Source organism: Epinephelus fuscoguttatus, linkage group LG5 (genome assembly GCF_011397635.1).
Source record: "Epinephelus fuscoguttatus linkage group LG5, E.fuscoguttatus.final_Chr_v1".
NCBI classification, from domain to species: Eukaryota; Metazoa; Chordata; class Actinopteri; order Perciformes; family Serranidae; genus Epinephelus; species Epinephelus fuscoguttatus.
The window spans coordinates 17,150,136-17,174,727 of NC_064756.1; the positions used below are offsets into that span (position 1 = coordinate 17,150,136).

Below are 24,592 nucleotides of genomic sequence, written 5' to 3' on the forward strand. Positions count from 1 at the left end.
TTATGCAAATAGCATCTCCAATATTGGTAGAGACAGGCCGTCTAATGTTAATTGAATAGTGAATAGGAAAGTGTGTGTGTGTGTGTGTGTGTGTGTGTGTGTGAGAGAGAGAGAGAGAGAGAGAGAGAGAGAGAGAGAGAGAGAGAGAGAGAGAGAGAGAGAGAGAGAGAGAGAGAGAGAGAGAGAGAGAGAGAGAGAGAGAGAGAGAGAGCATGTGTGTATATCTGTATGCATACACTTAAAATCCAGTGCGCTCTAATGAGACACAAAGTACAGACAGCAGGTTGAGCGTGGGCTGGAAACCATGGCAACGGCATTGGGCTCTTAGACATGTAGAGACAGAGAAAGAGAGAAAGAGAGAGAAAGAACCAGGATGTCATTAACTACAGTAATACTGACCAAGAATAGAGTGAGTGATTGATCAGCCTAATTTTTGTTGACACACACTCATAGGGACTCATTGCCCCACCTTGCACACACTCATACACGCTCCTTCTATCTCTTAGCTCTCTCACTGACGTATACATTTACCCTGAAGACATCTTGTCTAGCCGTTGTCTTGCGGCAGCATCGCCCACACAGTTACACCCTGAAAATGTTGCTCAGTATACATCTGTGTGTGTTTTTAATGTACGTTTGTTGCATTTGGTTCAAAGTCCGTACAGCACATGAGACTCAACAGGATGTTTATTTATGTTTTTTAATTTAGAGCAAAGATTGTATGCAGAGGACTCACCAATGCACCTTTAGTTTTTTATGATTGGGGGCAGCTTCAAAATGGGCTGGAAGGAATCAATTATCATACATTATCAGTGTTAGGGGCCCTTGTCAATCATTGCCAATCACATCAGCTCCACACATCCCTTTAAAAGCTGTGAACTCCCCACCACCAATTACTGACACTTCATAATTGAACAAAGAGTCCACTCTTCTGACTGAGAATACTAGCATAGAGCTGGTGATGTACCCTGAAGTGAACTGCAGTTAAATAAACATTATTGGAGACACTGAAAGGCTGCATATTATGATTTGTATCCATTGTGAGTGGTTATGAGATTGAAACACTTATTAAACCCATGTGCAGGTAAAGAGTTTTGTTTGTACAGTTATTAGAAAAGACCTATTTCGAGTACTTATTTGTGTTCAGCCTTGACACCAAGATTGCAGTTTTCTGTTTGAAAGACAGTAGCATTCAACCCCTACTGTGCCTCGCCGCCTACTTGACGCAAGGCGAGTCACCAAGATACCAAACAGGCGCAGGTGAAGACAGACCTCGCTGTGTGTTAGAAAAAGAGCTCTTCACCGTGCAGTGTGCGCTGTCACATCGTACATGTTGGAGGTTTCTTTTTTGAGGCTGGTAGAAGTGAAAACTGCCCTGTATCAGTGATTCTTGCTTTCATCTAGCTATTCCAGAAAATTCACTAATGAGGATTTTAAGAAAAAGAAAATAAAAAATCATCCTTAAACAGAAGTCACTGCATGATTGTTTATGATACTTTGCCCAATTAAGCACAACACTGCCTAGAAAACAGAACCACGAGAACAGTTACTGACTCACATGTAAAAAAAAAACAAACCCTCAAAAATGCAATGTACTGTTGTTATTTGTGCGTTCCAACGTGTGTGGGAGTCACTGTGTTAACTGGGACATTATTAAAATCACATTTCTTACACTATTTGTGCTAAACAGAGAACAGAGCAAGTATCATTTTCTGTGATTGTACTGGAAAGCTTACGAAACATATCACTTCCTGAAGGGGCAATTAGAATTTGGTGATAAAACTCAACATTTATTTATTTTTCTATTATCGCTGATGAGTATCTTTACTTATTTAATTCTGAAATTTGATCACGGACAGCGTAATTCAGTGAGAGTGGACCTGTTTGGTGAGACAGTGAAGGTCACCAGTTAGGTTCAAAACCTCTGCAGCACAAACAGAGTCGCTTATTTTGACCTTCAAGTGGTGATTAGTGAAGGTGTGGTTGTGAGTGTATTTGTGTGTATGGTGCCAGCGTTGCTTGTCATTTTGGCCTCCGAGGAGCTGCAGGTGTGACCTGCTGGGAAGCTTGCCAAACAGATGACAAGTGGAAGAAAGGACGGGATGAGGGCCGGACAAAAAGTGAGTGGAAAAAGCCCCAAAAGGTTAAGAAGAAGAAAAAAAAAGACATAGCACAAGAGAAACAATACATACTGTGCATGTGTTTGAGTTATTTAAGATGTGTGTATGTGTTGTGTGAAGAAAATGAGAAAAATAGTGCAGATGGATGCAGTGGAATGTGACAGGACGGGGAAGATGAAGGGTAGAAAAGGGTAGAAAAACAGAGTGAGGGAGCTCAAGGGAAAGCTGAAGTTGTTAGTGCGAGAGAGCAAGAGAGACAGCTGTGAGAAACAAAGTAGAAAACTATCAACAGGGTGAGAAAGTGCTGATTAGTTATCATTGATTGTTTACGTTTTCACTGCCTCGTTCGTCAATCTCTTTGATTTTGTCTTTATTTTTTTCTTCTCTCCTCTTCTAACTTTATTTCTCACTCCTCCACTCATTGTGTCTCATAATGTCAATACAACATTATGTGAGACACAAACTTGGAGCGAATATGCACATGAATACCCCAAATCCTGTTTATTCATCCCTCAGGGGAGCTACTGATTGATTCATTGTGAGGACATGCGGTGCAATGATTGTGCTTTGCTGCTCTGCAGTGGACAGCATCCTCTGCATGATGCCAGACCCAAAAATGGTCAATGATTTGAGAAACAGTGTGGATTTATAAAAACTACAACAGCCAATGCTCAAAACTATTTTAAGGCCCATTGATTCGCTTTTTGCCGCGAGACTCATTTTACAGGGAGTTGGCTTTAAGTCAAGACAAAACATACTGTAGAACAATATGTGCCAAGAATCATCCAGCTAGTTAAATGAAAAGTAATGTACCAAATGTAGTGTTACTGCAGAAGGCATGAAAGCACCTATAGACACATTGATAGTTTATGTCTAGGTGACAGCACATAAGAATAATAAGTTTGTAGACTCTGTGGAACAGGATGTAAACTCTGGTATCAGATAAACCAGTGGTTCCCATTAACTTGGTCTCATTCCGAAGGCATCAAATACCAGTGCTTGTGCAGTTACTTCCACATTAGACACAGACGAAAAAGCAGTCCTCTCACATCAGTTTGATTCGTGGCTAGTCACTGTTATTGTGTATGGGCAACTGACGGCGTCAGAGGGGAACGCAGCTGGACAACAATGTAAAGCCCCATTTCCACTGAGCAGTGCGATATAGTTGAGTTTGGTTCGCTTTTTTTCCATTTCCACTGTAAAAACTTGTGGATGGTACCAATGGAACAGTTCTGTACTGACCCAAATTTTGGTGGGAACTGCCTATTAGTTCGACAGCCCATTGGTTCGACATCCCATTGTTCCGATCATATTAAACTCATTGTTCCGAGGTCCGTTCCGAAATCATCATGATGCCCTGTGGTTAAGGTCTGGTTAGGTTTAGGCACAAAAACCACTTGGTTAGGGTCAGGAAAAGATCATGGTGTGGGTTAAAATGAAAAAGAAAGTGACAAACACATAAGCTGTGAGCCTGCTCTGCCTCAAGCCGGTCGCGGCGCACCATATGCCCGCCGCGAGCCATTCAGCACCGCGGGCAGTCGGACTAATGGGATGTCGAACCAATGGGCTGTCGAACCAATGACATGGACCCATTTTGGTCACCCCTCTGTTGGGGTACCTAGCACACAGATCTGGTACTAAAAGGTGGAGCTGTGAACACTGCAGTCCGTTGACTGGTCAATCGCAGATGGCTGAGTTGTGGCTGCTTCTGAGGCTTCTGTAACCACTAGCCATACTGCGTGTTCTATTAGTAAACTGTAACTTTAAAATGAAAGGATGTTTTGCTGACTCTCACAGCAGCTGGAGTCAGAGAAAAACAAACAAAAAAAAACCCTAATACACTTGGCTGCCTGCCGGCAACTTTTAAGGTGGAACATTAACTTGTAATGTTACTCAATACATGAGTTGATGACGTGAATCAATCAACACACCTTAAATATCACTGTGACAATTTTGACCATAACTTTAGTTTTTATATGACAAACTTTTAGAAGTGAATGGATCTTAAAGTGTTTTTATATATAAATTTCGGATGGTTTTTGTGAACTGCTTATATCCCAACCCTGCTATTTATCTCTGAACCCAACCATGTGTGTTGGCTAAACATAACCACATGCGTTTGTTACAGAGGGAAAACAAACATGAAATTGCGGCGTTGTACCAACGCAGTGCATTTATCTTGAAAGAGACTGTATGCGAACTGTACAGTGGTGGAAAAAAGTTTTTGGACACCCTTAAAATTTTACACAATCTCAAATATTATCATGAAATATTTGTGGAAAAATCTTTTTTGTGTTTCAAAAGGTGTGGCTGCATTAGACAGATACAAACAAATACAAATTATATTGTTTTGTTTATTGCTTACAAGAAAAACTAACAAAACTAAATTCTTGACAGTTTCAATATGTCAGTTCTCAACATTGTCGGCATCAAAGTCAACAAATAACAGAGAATGTGTTCAAAACTGAACAAAAAATAAATAAACCATCACATCATCAAATTAATATTTAGTAGTCCTGCCATTGGCACGTAGTAGAGCTCTAATCCTGGCTGGCATGTTCCCCACAAGCCTTTCACACTGTTGAGGGGTAATCTTGTCCCATTCTTCTTGAATTACTGCTTTTAATTCTTCTAAATTCTTTGGTTTATGCTTTGAAACAGACCTTTTGATAATCCACCACAGATTTTCAGTGGGGCTCATGTCCGGGGATTGAGCTGGCCACTCTAAGACCTGGATACTGTGCTCCTGCAGCCAAGTTCTACTGGCCTTGGATGTGTGGCAAGGGGCATTATCTTGTTGAAACATCCAGTTTTTACCTCGACGGAACAGTGCACGCAGAAGGGAGCATGTGGGTTTTTGAGAATGGTACAATACTTGGTAGAGTTCAATGTGCCATCACAGACAGTGAGATGACCAACACCAGCAGCACTCATGCATCCCCAAACCATGATACTGCCTCCACCATGCTTGACAGTAGGTACTGTACATGCTGGAGATGATGCTTCGCCTGGCCTTCTGCGTACCCTCACATTAGTAGGAGGAAGATCAAGCTGGAAACTGGACTCATCTGACCACAAAATCTTCTTCCAATTCCTGGCTGTCCAGTTCTTGTGTGCCTGGGCCCAACGACGCCGGGCTAACCTCTGTCTCTCATTGATCAGGGGCTTCTTGATAGCCTTGTAGGACCTTACCATGATCTAAAAGTCGGCCACGTACAGCGTGGGTGGAACACTGGACACCAGTTTGGTTTGATGTCATTCGGCGGTTTTGCCTGCACATGCGGATCAGGATGCAGTCATTTCTTGCTGAAGAAACCCTTGGACGCCCAGATCTTGGTTTGTCTTCCAAGCTATTGGTTCGTCTGTATTTCTGCAGAGTGTATCCAACTGCTGAAGGACTGCATCTGCACTTCCTGGCTATCTGGCGGCAGCTGTACCCTTCCTGGCTGAGAATCTTTATCTTCAGGCATGTTTCCTGCGTTAGGTTCCTCGTTTTAGCCATTTTTGTGTCTGAAGAACTTTCAAATGTGCTGGCTTTATGTAGACATGAAGCTTGGCAACAAAAATTGTGTCTTTTAATAAAAAGAACGACCGTCATTACTGGTACCAAAATGACCCAATACTCAAAATTTCTTATGTATTTTTATGGAACCAATCAATTTTAAGTTTTTAATGGCTTTTTTAGGATTTATTTAGTATTTTGGCTGTGACTGTACTAAAAGAAATTGCACTGGAAGACCTAAGAGTGATTCTTAATGCAATATTTCACAAATGCATGGGGTGTCCGAAAACTTTTTTCCACCACTGTACATATCCTGTGAAAACAGAAGTGTATTTTGAAAGTCCATGACCAAGCATAGATATGTGACCAGGTTGGACCGGGACCGTTACTGACCCTGTGTTACCTTGAAATTGTGAAGAAAAGTGTATTGTTCTCACATGCCTCAACGGGAGCAAAGAATCTATAAAAGGTCGACATACTTGATGGATTAAGATAAAAGGGGGCCATATTTAACAACAGCAAAACTATATCCAAACAGTCAAAGTCCCACACAACTCGTACAATATAATCCAAGTCTCATTTAACCAGTTGCATGCTCAGTGCTTCCCAAACACCTAAAATCTTACTATTTACAACACTTAAGCATTAACAGTTTCAGTCTGGTTTGTTTACTGGCAAGGAGTTCTGCTGTCACTCACCAACACCTGTCTCTTCCTGGCCAAAGAACAAGCTGGGAAACGTTTTAATGGAATGCACGAGCAGAGTTCAAACACATGCGCTTGCCTAGGTGCTACTCATCTGTGCGTGAGACTGTTTATGCAAAGGTGTTTTGAATGTGTTTGGAAAGTACTGAGCATACAACTGGATAAATGAGACTTGGATTATACTGTGCAGGTTGTGTGAGAGTTTGAAGAAGGTGTTTTGATATAGTTTTGCTTTGGTTAAATGTAGCACCCTATGATTTTAATTTTCGATTTCCATTTTCAGGTAATTTGTTCACAGTGCAGGCATTTGAGAAAAATACTTTTTTTTAAGGAATTAAATGTAACATGGGTTGAGTAATTGATACACAAATGATCATTTTGAAAATAAAGTATTCCTTTAATATGAAGTCTTGCTTGTGACCCATCACATTGGGTCATGGCTGCACATTTCTACGGGCTATTATCACGTCAACCGATAAGTGATGGCGTCATTTTTAGGCGCAGAGAAGTTTAATTAGACTTAGATTCGTAGTTTTTTTTTTTAAAGCAGAGATCACAGGAATGTCTGAATAAATAATAAAATGAATACAATTTTGTAAAGCAAATGTTTTTTCAGGCGGCATGGTGGTGCAGTGTTCAGCATTGTTGCCTCACAGCAAGAGGGTTCCTACTTTGCATTTTCTCCCTGTATCAGTGTGGGTTTTTCTCCGGCTTCCTCCCACAGTCTAAAGACATGCAGGTTAGGGTGACTCTGAATTTTATTTAAAATTAATTTTTAATTCTTTCATGCAACATCTAGGTTTTCTGAAACATATTTTAAGCCCTAATAACGAAAAGAAATCAGTTAACGCACTTCTGCTCAAGTCAGTGTCCACTAAAGTGGCATCTCATCACTCATCTGTGACAATAAGCCAAACAAGCTTTGGCGACATAACGTTTGCTCAACCCCCAACCCCGTCACACATTTATCTGGATGGTTGCAGCCATGGTATATCATATAATGGATAACCATCTAGAAATGCTTCCACTGTGATTTATGACCACTGCTTAGAGGCAGAGGGTGACAAGAAGAATGACAGAAGTAAAGAAGAAAAAGTGCGACGCTTAGAGAGACACAAATAGTGGCAGACGGGAAAGGCAGTTTACACACACACACACACACACACACACACACACACACACACATACACACATACACACACAAACACTTTGGGTCTCCAATCAGACTGAGGCTGGAAGGCCTGCTGTAGGAGAAAATGAGTTTTGTTCTCTGGAGGCTCGGAGAGAGAGAAGGAGGGAAAGGGAGAGAGAGGGAGAAAGAAAGAAAAGAAAGAAATAAGAATTTCCACAGGAAGAGCTGAGGATCATTGTCCTGCTTGAGGCCATGTTGGCAGTAGTAGAGAAGATTTGTCATTCACATCCATTTCTCTCTCTTTCCCTTCCTCTCTTTATCTCTCCCTCACACACACACACACACACACACACACACACACACACACACACACACACTCACTGTGCCATCTGTGCTTCCTTGAGGAGCAGTAAACTCAAATCTTCCCCCTTAAAAAATGCAAACTACAGCGATATGTCTCCACAGTTTGTCAGTGTGTGTATTGTGAGGCGGTTATATTCGTCTTGCTGGTGTCTGACGGGGCACGGCTGCTGAGCTGCAGCCAAAATACTCCATTTGACCTAGATCATCTCGGCACCCGGCTGGTGTATGTGTGTCTGTGCGTAGTGTTTATGCCTATTTGTCAGCGATATGATGAGTGTTGGACGTTGCCTATAATGATGTAAGAGCTCCCTCCCACGTGTCCTCTCCGCTAATCATTTTGTTTGTGCCTCCTCTTACTGGTTTTCTCCCTGATTTGCTATTTCTGCCTCTCTGTCTCTCGCTCTTCTTCCCATCTTTCTGCTGCTCATTCTTTTTGTTTGTCCCTTCCTCCGTGAAAACTGGAACACTCGCCAAGTAAATGTGTGTGTGTTTGTGTGTGTGTGAAATGGGGTTTATTTGTTATGTTGACATATTGTTGCCCTTGCACTTTACCTCTCAACCCAAAAATGTAATTTCATCCAGTAACAGGCATGTCAGCTGTTCACTGCACGCACACACAAACACACACACAACACCCATAGTTGTGCATTGTAATATAAGCACTATAAAGACAGCTTAGCACTCTCCAGAGGCTGACCCACTCAACTTTGCATCTCTGCACATTATAATGTACTGTACACACTCACAGAGGGATGGCCCTGTAAAAGTTCCCCAAGGCAGCTCACCTGCCAGAGGGTCCCTTTTAGACATTAGAGGCTCTCTCACAAAGACAGGGGCTTTTAAAACAGTAATAGGGTCCAGATGGGGTGTAAAGGCTCAAAGACTTTGCTGCCAAACAACTAGACATGCACCCACTCTTGTCGATGTGCCACCCCACAACACTTCACACCACTGTCCTATTTCCAGCCGCACCGCGTCTGAAAAAACACGTTTTTGCCCCCACTTGTACAGCTCCTGTGGCAGCTCAACTATTTTCCTCACCTCTTGCTGTTGCTGTTTCTCATATGTGTTGAGGAGAAAGTACATGCTGAGGTAAAAGATATCACGTGCTACACGACCCACAATCCTGTCATTATATAGACAATGACAAAAAGGGTATTGCCTGGCAAGTTATCTGGAGATTAGCACTTCAGGTGAGAAATCAAGTTTAATTAAAGCTGCAAGCAGCCATGAACGTGCCCTGGCACCGTCACTCACGTTGAGGGTACTGGCAGGACGTTGGCTGATGCTGCTGTTGGTTTTTGTGAAAGTCAGACACTGCACACAAGAGTGAGATCGTATATCCTTCATAGAGTGTGGGTGGTGAAATGACCTATTTCACATTTGGTACTTCTTTCTGCGTCCACTATGGGGCACAGGAGAACATACTAATTATGCATCATGTTTCTGTACATCAATTGCATCATGTAAATCCAAAGATAATTGTCTGACAAGTCATACTTCCTGTTTGCAGTAAGTGGTACAATCACCATGACATCTTATTTGCATGTTAGTAGCTTCAGTCCTGGAACATTATAAAACAAGTGAAATTTGGGGCAGGTTGAACAAGGTACATGGAAGCTACAGCAACTTCCTGTTTTTAGGCGAATAAGGCGTCACCACGGCAGTGTCCTTCGATTTAAACTAGATACAATTCTCACAGGTAAGCGTCAGGAGGATCTGGTCACCGTGTCGGACGAGTACGTCAATGTATAAAACATGTCATTTCCTGTTGCCAGTAGGTGGCGCTATGTCTGTAACTTAATTTAGGCATGTGGATGGCATGAGGCTGGGACAGATTGGACAATGTATGCTCAAGTTACAACAACTTCATGAAAAATGGCCGCCACAGCACAGCAACACCATTTGACATAGACTTGGCGCTTGACAAGTGTCATATGACATGCTGCATTGCAATGACAGTGTGTTTTACCTTAAAGGTTTGCCACTGGGAGGCTCCACCTTAGGCTTCTCCACAAAAAAAATACCTCTGAAAAGCATAAAATGTCTAATCAGGTTCTATAAACGGCTTGTGCAGTACAATCCGCACACGTATTTGGAAATAATCAAATGACTCCACCACATATTCAGAGGAATCAATGCAAATTTTGTTTTGATTGTGAAACAGTGGAGCAGGTATTTTCATTTTCTGAGTTTGCTAAACTTTTCTACTTGTCTTTCCCTGTGTTTCTTTGCAGCGACGGTTGGGCGGACCGGTACGATGTAACAGATGGCTATGTGAGGGAAGCAGCGGGTGGTATTACCATCAAGCTCCAGTCGGCTGATGTAAAATGGTTTGATGAGTACTACCTTAAACTTCGTCCTGAAAACAACCTCAGGAACCCCTGGTTTCCGGAGTTCTGGCAGCATCGCTTCCACTGCCGACTTAAAGGTCACCCGCAGGAGAGCAGCAAATACAACCGGACCTGTAGCAGTAAGTACAGATACAAGGGCAATGGGGATAAGACCTGAATGTTACCTATTGAACACCTGTGGCAGTGAGTATGGACAGAGACGACCCAGTGTTTTTGCATTAGTACTTCAGTTTTGACCACGACCATCTGGGGTACAGAGAAAGACAGAGGCTGCATTGCTTTGGTTCAACATAACAAGCTATGGTTACGATCTGCACTTTTATTGATAGGCTTTCAGAGTGGCCATTATTAATGCAAATAACATACAACCAGACTGGCTGAACACACACACACCATATGGATGCACACAGCTTTCCGGTTCATCTGGAGATATCCCTTGTGGCTGTGAGTGCACCCTCCCTTTACTTCTTTGTATTCGTCTCCTCCTCTTGTCTTTCTCTCTCTGTTTCATTCTCTCCATTCATAGGCAAAACGGTGTGCGAGAGCTGCATCAAAGGGAGTCATGTCTCATGTATTCTAATGAAATGGGACGTGAAATACAAATGAACAGGACACAGAGAGAGGCAGACAGAAAGAGATGTGGAGGTGGGAAGCGGCCGATGAGAAGAAACGAGAGGAAAGAGAGCGGTCTTTGATGTCAGGGGAAAAAAAGCACGCTGTGTTTCATAAAACTAGAGGGGAAATTAAGAGTTTCTCTGATATACCTGCCTTTCTCTTCCCACTCTTCCTCACCGACCCAATCCTCCCTCCCCCTACCCACCCACCTCTGCAGAGCGAGAGTCGCTTCGGCAGCAGTATGCACAGGACACTAAGATGGGATTTGTCATCAATGCCATCTACTCAATGGCATATGGTCTGCATAACATGCAACGGGCGCTCTGCCCAGGCTATCAGGTATGTACTGTTCTGATGGATGAATAGAGGAACACTCTAGGACACAGCAAGGAGATAAAGGAGGGAGATGAATGGGGGCAAAAGAAGGTGCCAGCTGGGTAATGCTGCCATATTATATTTGACCTTGTTACCATGGTGGCCATTTTTGACTTATTGTCGCACTATACACTTCACAAGAAAAGTGCAAAATGGCAACCTGGATGATGGCGTAAACTATAATAACATAACTAATTAATTATGTGCTGATTTAGACAGAAAGGTACGAAACTAAAACACATTTAGCTCAGACAGAAAATACCGAAGAAGATACATAAGTGCTGCTTAACTTGTACAGATTATGGCTCACATTCGTTGTAACTTTGTGGTAATGACTTCAGATTTTCTCCTTGCAGACATGTAAAGTGGAGTGTAATATTATGGACACAAGGGTTCAATTCTGACTGAATGTCATGAGATGATTCAGCTTGGCACCGCTCACCATACATTCAATTTTCATTAAACTTGGGGGGATGACTCATCCTGTCTGCTGGTGTTTTGATAGCTTCAAGTTTATCTTTATATTATTTTAGTCCAACTGCACAGTAATTATAATTTGAATGTACTGTAATGAAGCTGAGATTTAACTAAAGAAATATTTTACTGTTCATATTATTTGTATTTTATCAGCATGAATACAACCATCTTCAAAGTTACTTGTGCGCTCACAAAACTTACATGAAACAGTGATTGTTAAGCTCTGGCTCAGGGCATTTATGTTGGATATGACTTGATTGTTTATGTATTTTAAGGGCCTGTGTGATGCCATGCGACCTATAGATGGTGCTACACTGCTGGACTTCTTGATGAAAACCAACTTCACAGGCGTGTCAGGAGAGGGCATCTTATTTGATGCGAATGGAGACTCACCTGGCAGGTACAAACTGTAACTGTAACAGAGCTGTCACATATTCGATAGGTGTATGACTATGTGGGTGTTCATGCGTCAGATGTATGCTGTGTACCTCTCATCCGCAGGTATGAAATAATGAACTTTAAAAAGATGGGGAATGACTACTATGACTACATAAATGTCGGCAGTTGGGACAACAGAGGCTTGAAGATAGATGACGATGAAATCTGGCCCAACAAAGACACCATAATCAAGTCAGTCTGCAGTGAACCCTGTGACAAGGGACAGATTAAGGTAAAATTACTCCTACAGATAAAATGTCAGCTTACATTGAGACGAACGCAATTAAGTTCAACCCACTCCAGAGAGGACAACAATCCATTGCTCTCCTGTGACTTTGTATTGCATGAACGTATCTCATAGTCACTTTAGTTTGCTAGCAGACAACAGAAAAATGCATAAAGCTTCTGTGTGGTGGAATGCATGACCAACAGTGTGAATAATCCAGAATGTAGTCTTATAAGATGCCAAACTGAAAAACTGAACCATTAAGAAGACAAATGTGGATACAGGCAATTAGGTGGACGGAAGAGGACAATGAGATAGAGAGATAATATTGAGTTTGTCAGTGTTCCTTTTCCTCTCTGGAAGACATAGGGTGCTGAAATAATCCTTTGACATGCTGAAATCTAATGTGTTGAGCTAGCTACAGGCATTTTGCTAGCATCTCAGCCCCTGGTTGCATGTTGTGGCAGTGATTATTTTCCCCTCAAATGAGCGGTCTTTCGGGGCAGTATTTACTGTTTAGTATTTACTTTGCAGTCAGTTAAAGTTAAAAAGGCAATATAGTCAATCCAGCACCCTCCCATAGAGTATTTACTTCACCAACGTATCCTCATGCAATGATTCGTATGATATCTCAACCCAGTCTCACTCCGCGGTCATAGAAATCCAGTGCTTGGGCAGTGACTTCCAGCGTCAGACGCTGACAAACAAAGCGTCCTTTAACTTCAGCATGACACGCAGCCGGTCGCTGGTACAGTTTCAGATGTTCGTTGACGTCAAGGAGAAATGCGGTGGGAGGAGAACAAAAGTTAAGGCGGTGAAAGTTTGAGTAGGATGGACATGACACATGGTGCATGGGTACAACAAACACCGACCTTCACCTGGGAGAGTGGTGTTCATTTCTTGTAAGACTATAAAGCCAAACCCTGTTCTTTTTTCCTAAACCTAACCATGTGCATTAGTTGCCTAAACCCAGGAAGGATAAAAAGGAAATTTGCGTTGTTGCACCGGCGTAGTTTATTTTGAAATATGTAAACGGTAAATTTCCTGTGAGAAAGGAAGTGTATTTTGAAAGAAGACAATGCATGTAACAGGCAGAGCTTGACACGGCATCCCAGAACGTCAACAACCAACGCACCAGTGTACCTTTAATGTCGTATCTGGACTTGGAAAGTCCATGACCAAATGTCAATATGTGACGAGGTTAGCGTGAGAATGTTTTGGATATCGTCTGAATTAGTGGACTATAAATGGTGTCCTTACCTGTCTGCTTACACATACTTTAGCTCTTTATACTATGTTTTTACTCTTGTCTTTACTCCCGTCACGCAATCACAGTGTTATTGATTACATAGGTTATATACGAACTACTGGCTTATATTATATTATTAGTGGAATAAAAGGCTCCAGTGGCTGGTGCCCATGAGTTGCAAGCATGCACTAGACAAAGGTATGGATACTCACACAGACGTGCATTCTGTCCCTTCCAGGTGATCCGTAAGGGTGAAGTGAGCTGCTGCTGGACGTGCACTCCCTGTAAAGAAAATGAGTTTGTGTTTGACGAGTACACCTGCCGAGCCTGTGAACTGGGCTCCTGGCCTACAGATGACCTCACAGGTCAGTGTCTGTGTGTTTGTGTGTGCATTCCCACATGTTTATTTATAATATGTAAATGCAATCGCAGAGATGTTTCCACTCTGTCAAGACAACTCTTGAATAGAATCACTGCAATGAGCACATGAAGCTACAGTATTTGACTGTGCTCCTGCATGAAAATGCTGTAACACTGATGCAGTAGTGAGGCTCAAAGGAAACTGTGCAGTGTATGTGTGTGTGCATGTGTGTGTGTGTGTGTAGGGTCATAGGGTAAAGGATGTTTAGTAGAATTAGATAGTTGTGTTTTTCCTGATACAGCAAGCCATTACAGCATATTTTTTATACAGTAAGTCCTGTACCAGTAACATTAGAAAGAAAAAATTAGAAAATTTCTCAGTTTCACCCTCCCCTCCCCTTTCTTTCTCTCATCCCTTTAATTTGTTGCCAACATGGTCACCAGTGTTTTAATTATTCTGCATCAAGAGCAGCTTTCAATGCAAATGCACTTCAGTTGCAATGAAAATTTATTTCCTCTCCATTGCGTTGGAAGCGGTTGGATATTGCCTTGTTATGCTTTCAGCTACTCATTATACTGCTTGCTAGCTCCTCACCAAGCTCAATGATTAAAACATGAATCGAGCCCTGCTGAAAATTCAGATAGAGCTTCACTGCCAGCGAGAGAAGCATCCGTACACTAAAACAGGGAGCAAACCCGTGAAAAAATGACAAAGAGAAAGTTGGCAGTATAAAAACGGGGGAGAGAACGAATTGAAAGAGTGATCAGGGTTACCCATGTATTACTTTGTGTGTGTTTGACTGCATGCACATGTGTGTGAGTTTGTGTGTGCAACTCATTTCATCAACAATAAGTGCTGCGTGTTCCCCAGCGAGGCTATATGGAACAGTAATAATGAGGTGTAAACAAACTGCTTGCCCTGTTCCTCCAGCAGACATTTTGATCTCTCTCCCTGAGGCCAAAAAGAAAGCGAGATGAAGAGAGAGAGAGATAAAGAGGCAGAGGGAACAGAGGAGAAAGAGCAAGGTCTCAGCTGGCGGGGACAGAGGTACAGTGGGTGTGAAAACCATAGAAAGCAATGGGAGAGTTTTGGTGACAGGAATAGAGCAAAAACAAGAAAAAAGAGAGCGAGAGGAAAGAGACTGAGAAACATGAAGAAGAAGAAAAAGTGAGGCTGAAAGAGAAAAAGAGCGAGATGGAGATAAATACTGACAGAAGCAGCGGCCAGGGAGAGTGAAAGGAGCAGAAAAAGGGAGGATTAGCTTTGGGATTTGAGCCTCTCCACTGATCAGTGAAGTTCCACAGTTTGATTGTAAATGTTTGAAAGAGTTTGCTTCAAAACTTTATATCGACTGAACCCTCCAAACGCCCTCCCTCCCCCTCACTGCAGCAGTTTGGCCCAGGGTCAAACACAACACCATTTCCTGCAGATTTCGTGAACTAATTAAGTATTAAAATGCCGACGTAGCCGATGCTTTTTCGACTACTCTGAGAAAAACCCATGAGGAAAACACTGATCTGGGATTTTCAGCCCCAACATCTAGATTAATTTGAGCAGGATTAATTGGAGCTAAATTCTCAGCAAATGCTTCCTCCCACCTTGCATTTTCATGGATGGGTGGTCCTCAACCCTCATTGCTAGGCAGGACAGTTACTGTAGTGCTTGTGTCTTCAAGAGGGGATATACTTAAAGCTACGGTTGGTAACTTTTATAAAAAAGAATAACTGCAATTGTATTTGCTGAAACCAGGGGTGTAAATATAGATAGTGCAGGCAGTGCGATTGCACAAGGGCCCCTGGGGTGGAGAGGCCTGTAGAGAGATTAGTATTCATTTAAAAATAGTGCCATTTGCTATATATGTCCTCAAAAAGGCAAACCCTGTCTTAGTTTTTCTTTTTTTTTAAGAAAACAAATTGAATAGTCAGCTATCGAACACAAAAATATTATTATATTTCTGTAAGCTGTAAAATCTATAAATATACTATTAAAATTGTTAAGTTAAATGAATAATTTCTATAATGATGATGAAGTCTTTGATGTGACAAGACCATATGTGCACAATAGCGTACACTATTGGGCTATCATAGTAGCATACATGACTTCAACAGGACTACAACGAACTACAACGGGTCGCGTGCCAGAGACATCATAGGTGATAGAAACATGGGATTTTGACTGGCGGCAGAGCTCTTCACACACGTAAAGTGTAAATAAAAACAGATCAGTTGAGTCTTTCCCCTTTGAATGAAGTGGCCAGTCAGGCTACATGCTAGGGAGAGAGTTAAAGAGGTCCTGATCACCTTCGGTACGACGAGAAAGTGAAAATGATAGGAGGTGTTTGCCCTTTCAGCTGCCAGCCTCTGTGTGGACGAATGACCCTGTCAATTCATTCATTCAATTCATGTCCTGTCGATTCATTACTTAACATTCATTAGAATTAGCTTCTTGGCTTTGAACATTTCATGCTATTGTTGAGATCAACTGACTTTAGCTAGCTAGCTAATGTTAGCCAAATAACCTATGATGAAGTGCCTGCCACAGACGTAACGTTAGATGTAGTGACTGGCTGGATCCCACAGCTTTCCGTCTTTACCCTGCCGTTTGACGGCTGTGAGCCACAGATTTCTTCTTTCCCCAATCTTCACTCTATCCGGGGGCAAAGCAAATCGCAATTCTGTTGTTTTTTTTTTAATTGTTTGCTGTGCAGTGAACAATGCAGCAACTTTTTGGCATTATGAACTCCTAGCTGCGACTAGCGCCTCTCCTGGGTCGAGTTCAAAACTTTCACCCAAAAGGGGGCGTGGCCGATGTTACGGAAGTGAGTGTTGTGTTTCACAGACTATCCGTCTCATGTGTTTCTTTCAGAATATACTGACAGTCTTAAAGAACACCAACTGTAGCTTTAAGTATTAAAAAACCTCCATGATGTTAAACAGTTACATTTTCATACAAGTAACAGATTTTGTTGTGAAGCTGCTCCATTTTGACATTTTGCATGGTTTATGTTATAAAATTATTGGACAGATTATTTTGTTCTAGACACACTGCATGTTGTTCAGTACCCTAACACTGTTTACATCATGATTTATATAGATTTTACTCAGTTTTAACTGAAATAGCACTTTGAGCTTTTCAGTGATGCAAGCCGGCAATTGAGCCACATCCTCTGCAGAGTGCTTGCGCCTGACTTATTTTCTGTCTGTTTGTTTCCATCCCCTTGGCTCCCATTTAGCAATTAGGCTGCTGTTTATGCCCCTAGACCTAACCACTTCACTGATTTGATAAACTTTATTGACCGTGTTAAAGACAAAGTCATTAAATTACTTGAGTCTTTTATAATGACTCTTACTCTCTCTGTGATTCACATTACTGTATGAACAAGTGTGTGTGCTTGCATGCGTGTGTGTTTGTGCATGTCTGTAAGAGAGGGTTACAGCAAGGGCAAGGGAGAAGGAGGGAGATAGAGATACTTAAGATAGGGGGAAATGTGAAGAAGTATCAGGACAGAAAGTTTGTTAAAGTGTCTACATGCGTCCCTGCTGCTACAGTATGTCTAGACCAACCAGCCAGATAATTTCAGCAAACGTGAAGACGGTTCATAATTAGAACTGTCCCTTTAATTAATGACACTTTATCTCCCTGCCTAGGAGGAAGACAGAGATGGAGGGAGAGAATTAGGGAGAAAGGTAGGAGGGATGAGGATGAGGAGAGATAAGGGAGATATTAGGGGGAAAACAGAGGGACAGTGATGGATGAGGCTTTACAGAAAAAAAGAGAGTGACAGGAAACAGATACAAAGATTGAATGATGAACACAGAAGGGGAGAAATAGAGACATGGATGAAAGTGTGGAAAATGGAGAAGTATGTATTGCAAGGTCAAAAGGCAGTGTGATGTAAGAGGCATAGAAAGAAGTGTAAAAGGAAAATCTGCACTACAAGAGCAACAGTGAGATAGAGATTGATAGAGATAAAGATACAGTTAAATGTGTGGCAAAATATGACAGTCTTGCCTAAAGCTCACTCTGTATTATCATTTTGCTAAGCTTCACACTTTAAAGAAGTCTTTGATTAATTTTGTCTCAAGAACTGCATCTTTTCATTCTTCTATGCCCAGGCTGTGACCCAATCCCAGTGGAGTATCTGCGGTGGGGAGATCCTGAACCCATTGCTGCTGTGGTCTTTGCCTGCCTTGGTCTAATGTTCACCTTCTTTGTCACTGCAGTCTTTATCAGGTAATCATTCTCTCATCTGTCTTAGAAAATATAAGAGCTGAGGAAAACCATACCTACTCTTCTCTTAAAACTGTGATAGACAGTTTTATTTATTTGTTACTCTGCTTTATTGGGCAAAAATCCCATAATAACCTTTGAGCATACTGCAATTCAAGTAGTATGGGAGAAAACCAGACTTCTGCACCTTTACTGGGCTCTGTATTTAGGCTTTAGAAAATGTAGGCAGTGACTGTAGACTTTGGCCTATCACAGGTCATGTCAGAGAGAGGGCATTCCTATTGGCTGCTCTACAAAGACAAATGCACATGCACGTCTCTTCTGTAAAAGCTTGATTCAATGGCGGAGAATCCTACAGAAAAAGTTGCTATTGCAGCATTGGCAACAACCGCCGACATTGTCAAGCAACCAAAAAAAGTCTAAAAGTGAGTCTGACAATAAATAAATAAATAAATAAATAAATAAATAAATAAAGTTAAACGTGTGTCAATATTGGCAACGCATTTCAGAGATGTAGAGAAAATGTTGAGTTGAACAGTTGGAAGAGAGTTACTGTCCCAAGTGAGGGAGTTCAAGTATCTTGGGGTCTTGTTCATGAGTGAGGGCGGAATGGAGCGTGAGATGGATTGGCAGTTTGGTGCAGCATCTGCAGTGATGCAGGCACTGTGCCGGACCATCATGGTGAAGAGAGAGCTGATCTCATTTACATCCCAACCCTCAACTATGGTTATGAGCTCTGGGTAGTGACCGAAAGAATGAGGTCACGGATACAACTTTTGGTTTCCTCCAAAAGGTGGCTCGGCTCAGCCTTAGAGAGAGGGTTAGGAGCTCGGACATTCGGAGGGAGCTCGGCATAAAGCCGCTGATCCTTTGCGTCGAAAGGATTCAGTTGAGGTGGTTCAGGCATCTGATCAGGATACCTCCTGGAAGCCTCTCATTAGAGGTGTTCCAGGCATGTCCAACTGATAGGAGGCCTCGGGCAGACCCAGAACACGCTGGAGGGATTACATATCTCATCTGGCCTGGGAATGCCTTGGGATCTGCCAGAAGGTGCTGGAAAGCATTGCTTGAGAGAGTTGCATCTGGAATACTTTGCTCAGCCTGCTGCCCCCCTGACCCAGCTTCAGTTAAGTGGTTGAAATTGGATGGATGGATAGTTTTGGGTTAGGGTTGCCAGCTGTAGCCAAAGGCTCACATATGTGGCCAGTTCAAGTTCATTTTAATGTAGCTAGCTAGTGTCACAATTACAGTGTGTCCCTGCCAATACAGACCACCTTGATGGGAGAAGTGCAGGCAGCAGCTCTCGAGACGGACCCCAGCTAGCAGCTGCAGCAACCAGCGCCAGGGAATGGACAGCCCTGACTCCCCAACTCTGTTGCTGTTGTTAGATCCAGTGCTGTGGCTGGCTGCTGCAGTTGTTCGGTGACAGTTTGTCTCCGAATTCGCTGCTCCCCTTTTCCCAGCAAAGCAGTCCACAGTGGATCAATGAAGCAGAGCGATATAGGGAGAGAGCTCTAAACTGCCTACCCCAGTTTTAACCACTGTGCATGTTTAAATTGTATATAATCTGCATTTCTGCATGTCTGTATGTTATCCCTTACATTTATCTGTGCATAATTGTTTATTTGGATGTGTTTAGGTTCCGGGACACCCCAGTAGTGAAATCCTCCAGCAGGGAGCTGTGCTACATTATACTGGCTGGGATCTGCCTCGGATACCTGTGTACCTTCAGCCTCATAGCCAAACCCCATGTCATCCACTGCTACCTCCAACGACTGGGAATAGGCTTGTCACCTGCTATGAGCTACTCTGCACTTGTCACCAAGGTAATGTCTAAGGATCTGTGGAATAAGTATGAGATGTAGGGTGACACAGTTGTGAGAGGTGTAGGGCTAAAGGAGTTACATCAAAAGACATGGAATACTCCTATCATTAGATCTATGCTAACTTGCCTTGGTCATCAGTGGTCTGTAGTGAATAGCCACAGAAAAGCCTCAGATGCTAGACAGTCAGCACCAGGGATACACCTGTGGGGGGGCTTAATCAGAAAGAAACTGGGTTAAAAACAGGGGCTGTAGTTGCTCGATAGTGCAGATTTGTACTATAACATTACAAGCAGGGCCAGTCTGTCCTAACCCTGCCCATGGGATTTTTCAAATGAGGGCTGAGGGAACAGGGAGGAAGGATTCAATGATGGCAGCGAACTGCAATGTCCTTCCCATAAAAGAATATCTAGAGCGTATCGTACTAGATCTTGACTACTGTGTGCAATATCTTTTAAGTTTTTCTTACTAATATATCTACATGAGGACGGTAGCAGCAGTATAGAAATACAGAAAGCAGATGGTTGGAATTTTTGATACAGTGACCCTCATTTAAAAAAACCATAACCACTTATCCTGTTGGGGGCCTAGATAGTACACCCTGGACAGGTCACCAGACTATCCCAGGGCTGATACATAGAGACAGACAACCATTCATGGTCACATTCGCACATACGGCCAATTTAGAGTCACCAATTAACCTAACATGTAGTCTTTGGACTGTGAGAGGAAGCTGGAGTACCTGGAGATAAATGCAAGCTCCGCACAGAAGGGCTCCCCAACCCCACGTTCAAACCAAGAACCCTTTTGCTGCAAGATGACAATGCTAACCACTGCGCCGCCATTTGCAGTGTGATACTGGATACTGTCTGTTATGTACTGTACTGTCTGTTTTGTTGTACACAGGACTACTGTCTATATCTCAAATCGCCCCTCAGGGACATTAAAGTTTACCTTACCTCACCTCACCTCACCTCACCCCACCTCACCTCACCTCACCTTAGTAAATCTGACTGAGTTGGAGAATTGTTATGAGACCATATTCTGACTGGCATCCAAGTATTTGCAGCCATATATTAATCACTGAAAAATGTATAGCCGCTATATGGATTTGAGATGTCATTGTTTCCATTTCCAGCTAAGAGAAGTTTCTCCTCTTGGCCGAATTACATCTTTCCATGTCATAAACTTGAGGGGCCAGGCCTCTAAACCATGAATCTATTTGGTTGGGATATGTAATTGACAGTTGTTTTCAGTGGCCACATTTATCGACACCTGATCGTTCATACACTGTCATCAGCAAGATAAGAACCTTTCATGAATTGCACGTAAATCCTGTCGTTAGATGATTTCTGCACTCATATCTGAGCTGGTTTGTACGACAGATTGATAAATGAGGGCCAGTATATTTAGTATATATTTTATTAAATGTTATTTGCAATCTGACCCCAGACAAACCGCATCGCTCGGATCCTGGCAGGCAGCAAGAAGAAGATCTGTACAAAGAAACCTCGCTTCATGTCTGCCTGCGCTCAGCTCATCATTGCCTTCCTCCTCATACTGCTGCAGCTGGGCATCATCGTGGCTCTCTTCCTCATGGAGCCACCTGAGGTAGGCGAGAGACAGAGAAACATAAAGGCGAATCAAGAGCAGAAGTTACCTTATAATTAGGCCTGTGATCTCACTGAGTCTGTTTCTATTAAGTCACTTATGTTTTTAAGACCATTTGACCCATACAGTTGTAGCTTATTTGGCAGTAGAATCTTGAATGAAACACTTTTCTTGCCTTTATCCAAAGCAGTTAATCAGTCCCACTCTATTTGTCATTTTTGCCAGCAGACTTTAAGTGTTGATCTCAATTTGGCAGCGTATTGAAGGGAATTGCTAGTTTGTGAAATTATACTGCTTCCCCACTCTATTTTAATGCCACCGTTGTCACATACAGGGTGTTTACATGGACATGAATAACCCGTTTATGAGGCGTATCCCATTTATAATCCTATTTATTCAAGATATGGTGTTTACATGAGCACAGAGAAGTCAGGTTATGATTATTCCCCTACATGAAATATACTAGTGACCTAGTTACTGATTACTGCAGTTTATTTGCGCAGGGACCTGTAGTGTTTATGAAAACAAATCAGCAATGGGAGATGAGAGCGACAGAAAATACTGAACACCACACTATGCAATTTCTTCTCTGCTCTGATTGCTAACATTTGTCTGCTCTGACCACCTCCACTGTCTTTCTCTCTTAATCACAAATGCACCACAAAACTCAGCTAACATTATTCCTGAAAGCAGCTATGCTCCTCGAAATAACACTGTCCTCCATTTTGACCAGTGCTGTGTCTGCCACCATGTAGGAAAGGGGAGCAATGGATGAAAATACACAGCCTCTTTAATTACCGAAAGACTTTAATTTGCTTCATTGCTCAAAAAGTGAGACACTGTCGTTGCCGCCATTTTTTAATTTCTGTTACACAGCTAAAGCCATGCCTTTGCAGGTAGATGGTGGCTCTGAGACAATGTGGTAAGGTGTGTACATGCAGCAGTATCCCAGTTTCTTTTGTAGCACTCCACCAAGGATCTTCAGTTTTCTCATAAACGGGATAAGGTCTTATCCTGGTTTCTGAAAATGGGATATGGTGTATGCATGGTTGAACACTTTAAACTGGAGACTCCAACAACCTGACCATAAATGGGTTTATTTATGTCCATATAAACACACTCATATCGGCAAACATTATTTAGAGTTTTCGGTTTTGCTTGTAGCAAAAACTTTGTAAAGCTTTTTATCACTGACTTTTATTCCTCTTCCGTCTTCTGTAGGTGATTCATGACTACCCCAGCATCCGCCAGGTCAACCTCATTTGCAACACCACTAACCTGGGCGTGGTCGCTCCGCTGGGATACAATGGCCTGCTCATCCTCAGCTGCACCTTCTATGCCTTCAAGGTACTGGCTGAAGTGTTTGTAACTATTGTGATTCAGTGTCGAGTGTGATTTAAATGAAAATATCTTAATGGATATCTCAAGCGTAGTCCTTATTTTTAGAAACATGTACTCATACTATGTTGAAGGTGCTTTACATAAGAAAGGTCACACAGACATAATGTAAAAAGCAATGATTGAACCGCTGTTTGTTTTTGATGCTCTCCAACTTTCAACAGCAGTAAATGAAATTCTGTTGAACACATTATAAAGTCAGTGTTTGATTATCAGTGGCCCGCAGCCATCCATTTGCTGCAGTGTATGAGAGCAGAACGGTAAAAGGAGACAAACGCTGAAATATACTGCACATCAGGAAAATAAATAACCTATGTTTATGAGCACAGCAGCAGAAAAACAATCCAACTAACCAGCACATAATGGTGAGCACTGCAAAAACTCAAAATCTTACCAAGAATATTTGTCTTATTTCTAGTCAAAATAAAATAACACAAAAAGGTACACTGACAGCTTTGGACTACAGGCCTTTACAGAACCAGAAGTGACACTGTTAACACTATTACACACCTTTGCCTTACCGCTACCCTCACTGCAAAAACTCAAAATCTTACCAAGAATATTTGTCTTATTTCTAGTCAAAATGTCTCATTTCTAGTCAAAAAAAATCTCATTACACTTAAAATAAGACTCATCACCTAAAAAGTTACTTGTTTTTAGGCAATTTTCACTTGTTTCAAGTAAATTTTCACTTGAAATAAGTAGAAAAATCTGTCAGTGGACCGATTTTTCTTGAAATAAGTAGAAAAATCTGTCAGTGGACCGATTTTTCTTGAAATAAGTAGAAAAATCTGTCAGTGGACCGATTTTTCTACTTATTTCAAGTGAAAATTTACTTGAAACAAGTGAAAATTGCCTAAAAACAAGTAACTTTTTAGGTGATGAGTCTTATTTTAAGTGTAATGAGATTTTTTTTGACTAGAAATGAGACATTTTGACTAGAAATAAGACAAATATTCTTGGTAAGATTTTGAGTTTTTGCAGTGAGGGTAGCGGTAAGGCAAAGGTGTGTAATAGTGTTAACAGTGTCACTTCTGGTTCTGTAAAGGCCTGTAGTCCAAAGCTGTCAGTTTACCTTTTTGTGTTATTTCCTAATTTAAAGGGAAATTTCGGTTTATTTCAACCTGTCTCCTATTGTCCTAAATTTGTTTCAAGTGACTAGTGACATAGAAATAATAGTTAGCATGTTAGCCGTTAGCCTAGATACAGCCGGGGCGCATAGTAGCGTCAGACCTGTTAAAACGTAAGTGAACAGGCATACTTCAAGTACAAAGTTAGTCCACTAAACAAGCTTTTTTTTCCACAAAGACCGCCTCATATCATTAGGATAAATGTCAGAGAACATATAGAAAACGACATGTAAACGTGTCTTCTTACCTTACCAGTGTGCTGCCATGTTTGTTTACCATTTAGCTCTGCTTTCCAAAGCGCAGCCGAAATATATTTCGGGAGCTCTAGATAAAGCCCAGCTGGATACTACTCCAGGTGGAGGTGTCTTGTCCTCGGTCACGTCCAGACCTTGAAAATAAGGCTGCAACCGGTCCCATTCCTTGCAACAGAGGCATTCCTCTTCTGTGGGCACTGGGGCACAGCATTCACAGGTACACCACCAAT

General features: G+C 42.0%; 1 protein-coding gene across 2 annotated transcripts in view; it reads left to right on the forward strand.

Annotated features, from left to right (window-relative positions):
- Positions 1–24,592, forward strand: part of grm5b (glutamate receptor, metabotropic 5b) — a 96,716-nt gene that overhangs the window by 63,350 nt on the left and 8,774 nt on the right. For both annotated transcript variants that reach the window (XM_049577267.1, XM_049577266.1), the window contains exons 7-15: positions 10,059–10,294; positions 11,008–11,129; positions 11,918–12,042; positions 12,144–12,312; positions 13,794–13,920; positions 18,032–18,149; positions 19,786–19,972; positions 21,422–21,580; positions 22,802–22,927. In XM_049577267.1, the coding sequence (XP_049433224.1) occupies positions 10,059–10,294; positions 11,008–11,129; positions 11,918–12,042; positions 12,144–12,312; positions 13,794–13,920; positions 18,032–18,149; positions 19,786–19,972; positions 21,422–21,580; positions 22,802–22,927 (1,369 nt within the window). The remainder of the gene's footprint in view (positions 1–10,058; positions 10,295–11,007; positions 11,130–11,917; positions 12,043–12,143; positions 12,313–13,793; positions 13,921–18,031; positions 18,150–19,785; positions 19,973–21,421; positions 21,581–22,801; positions 22,928–24,592) is intronic.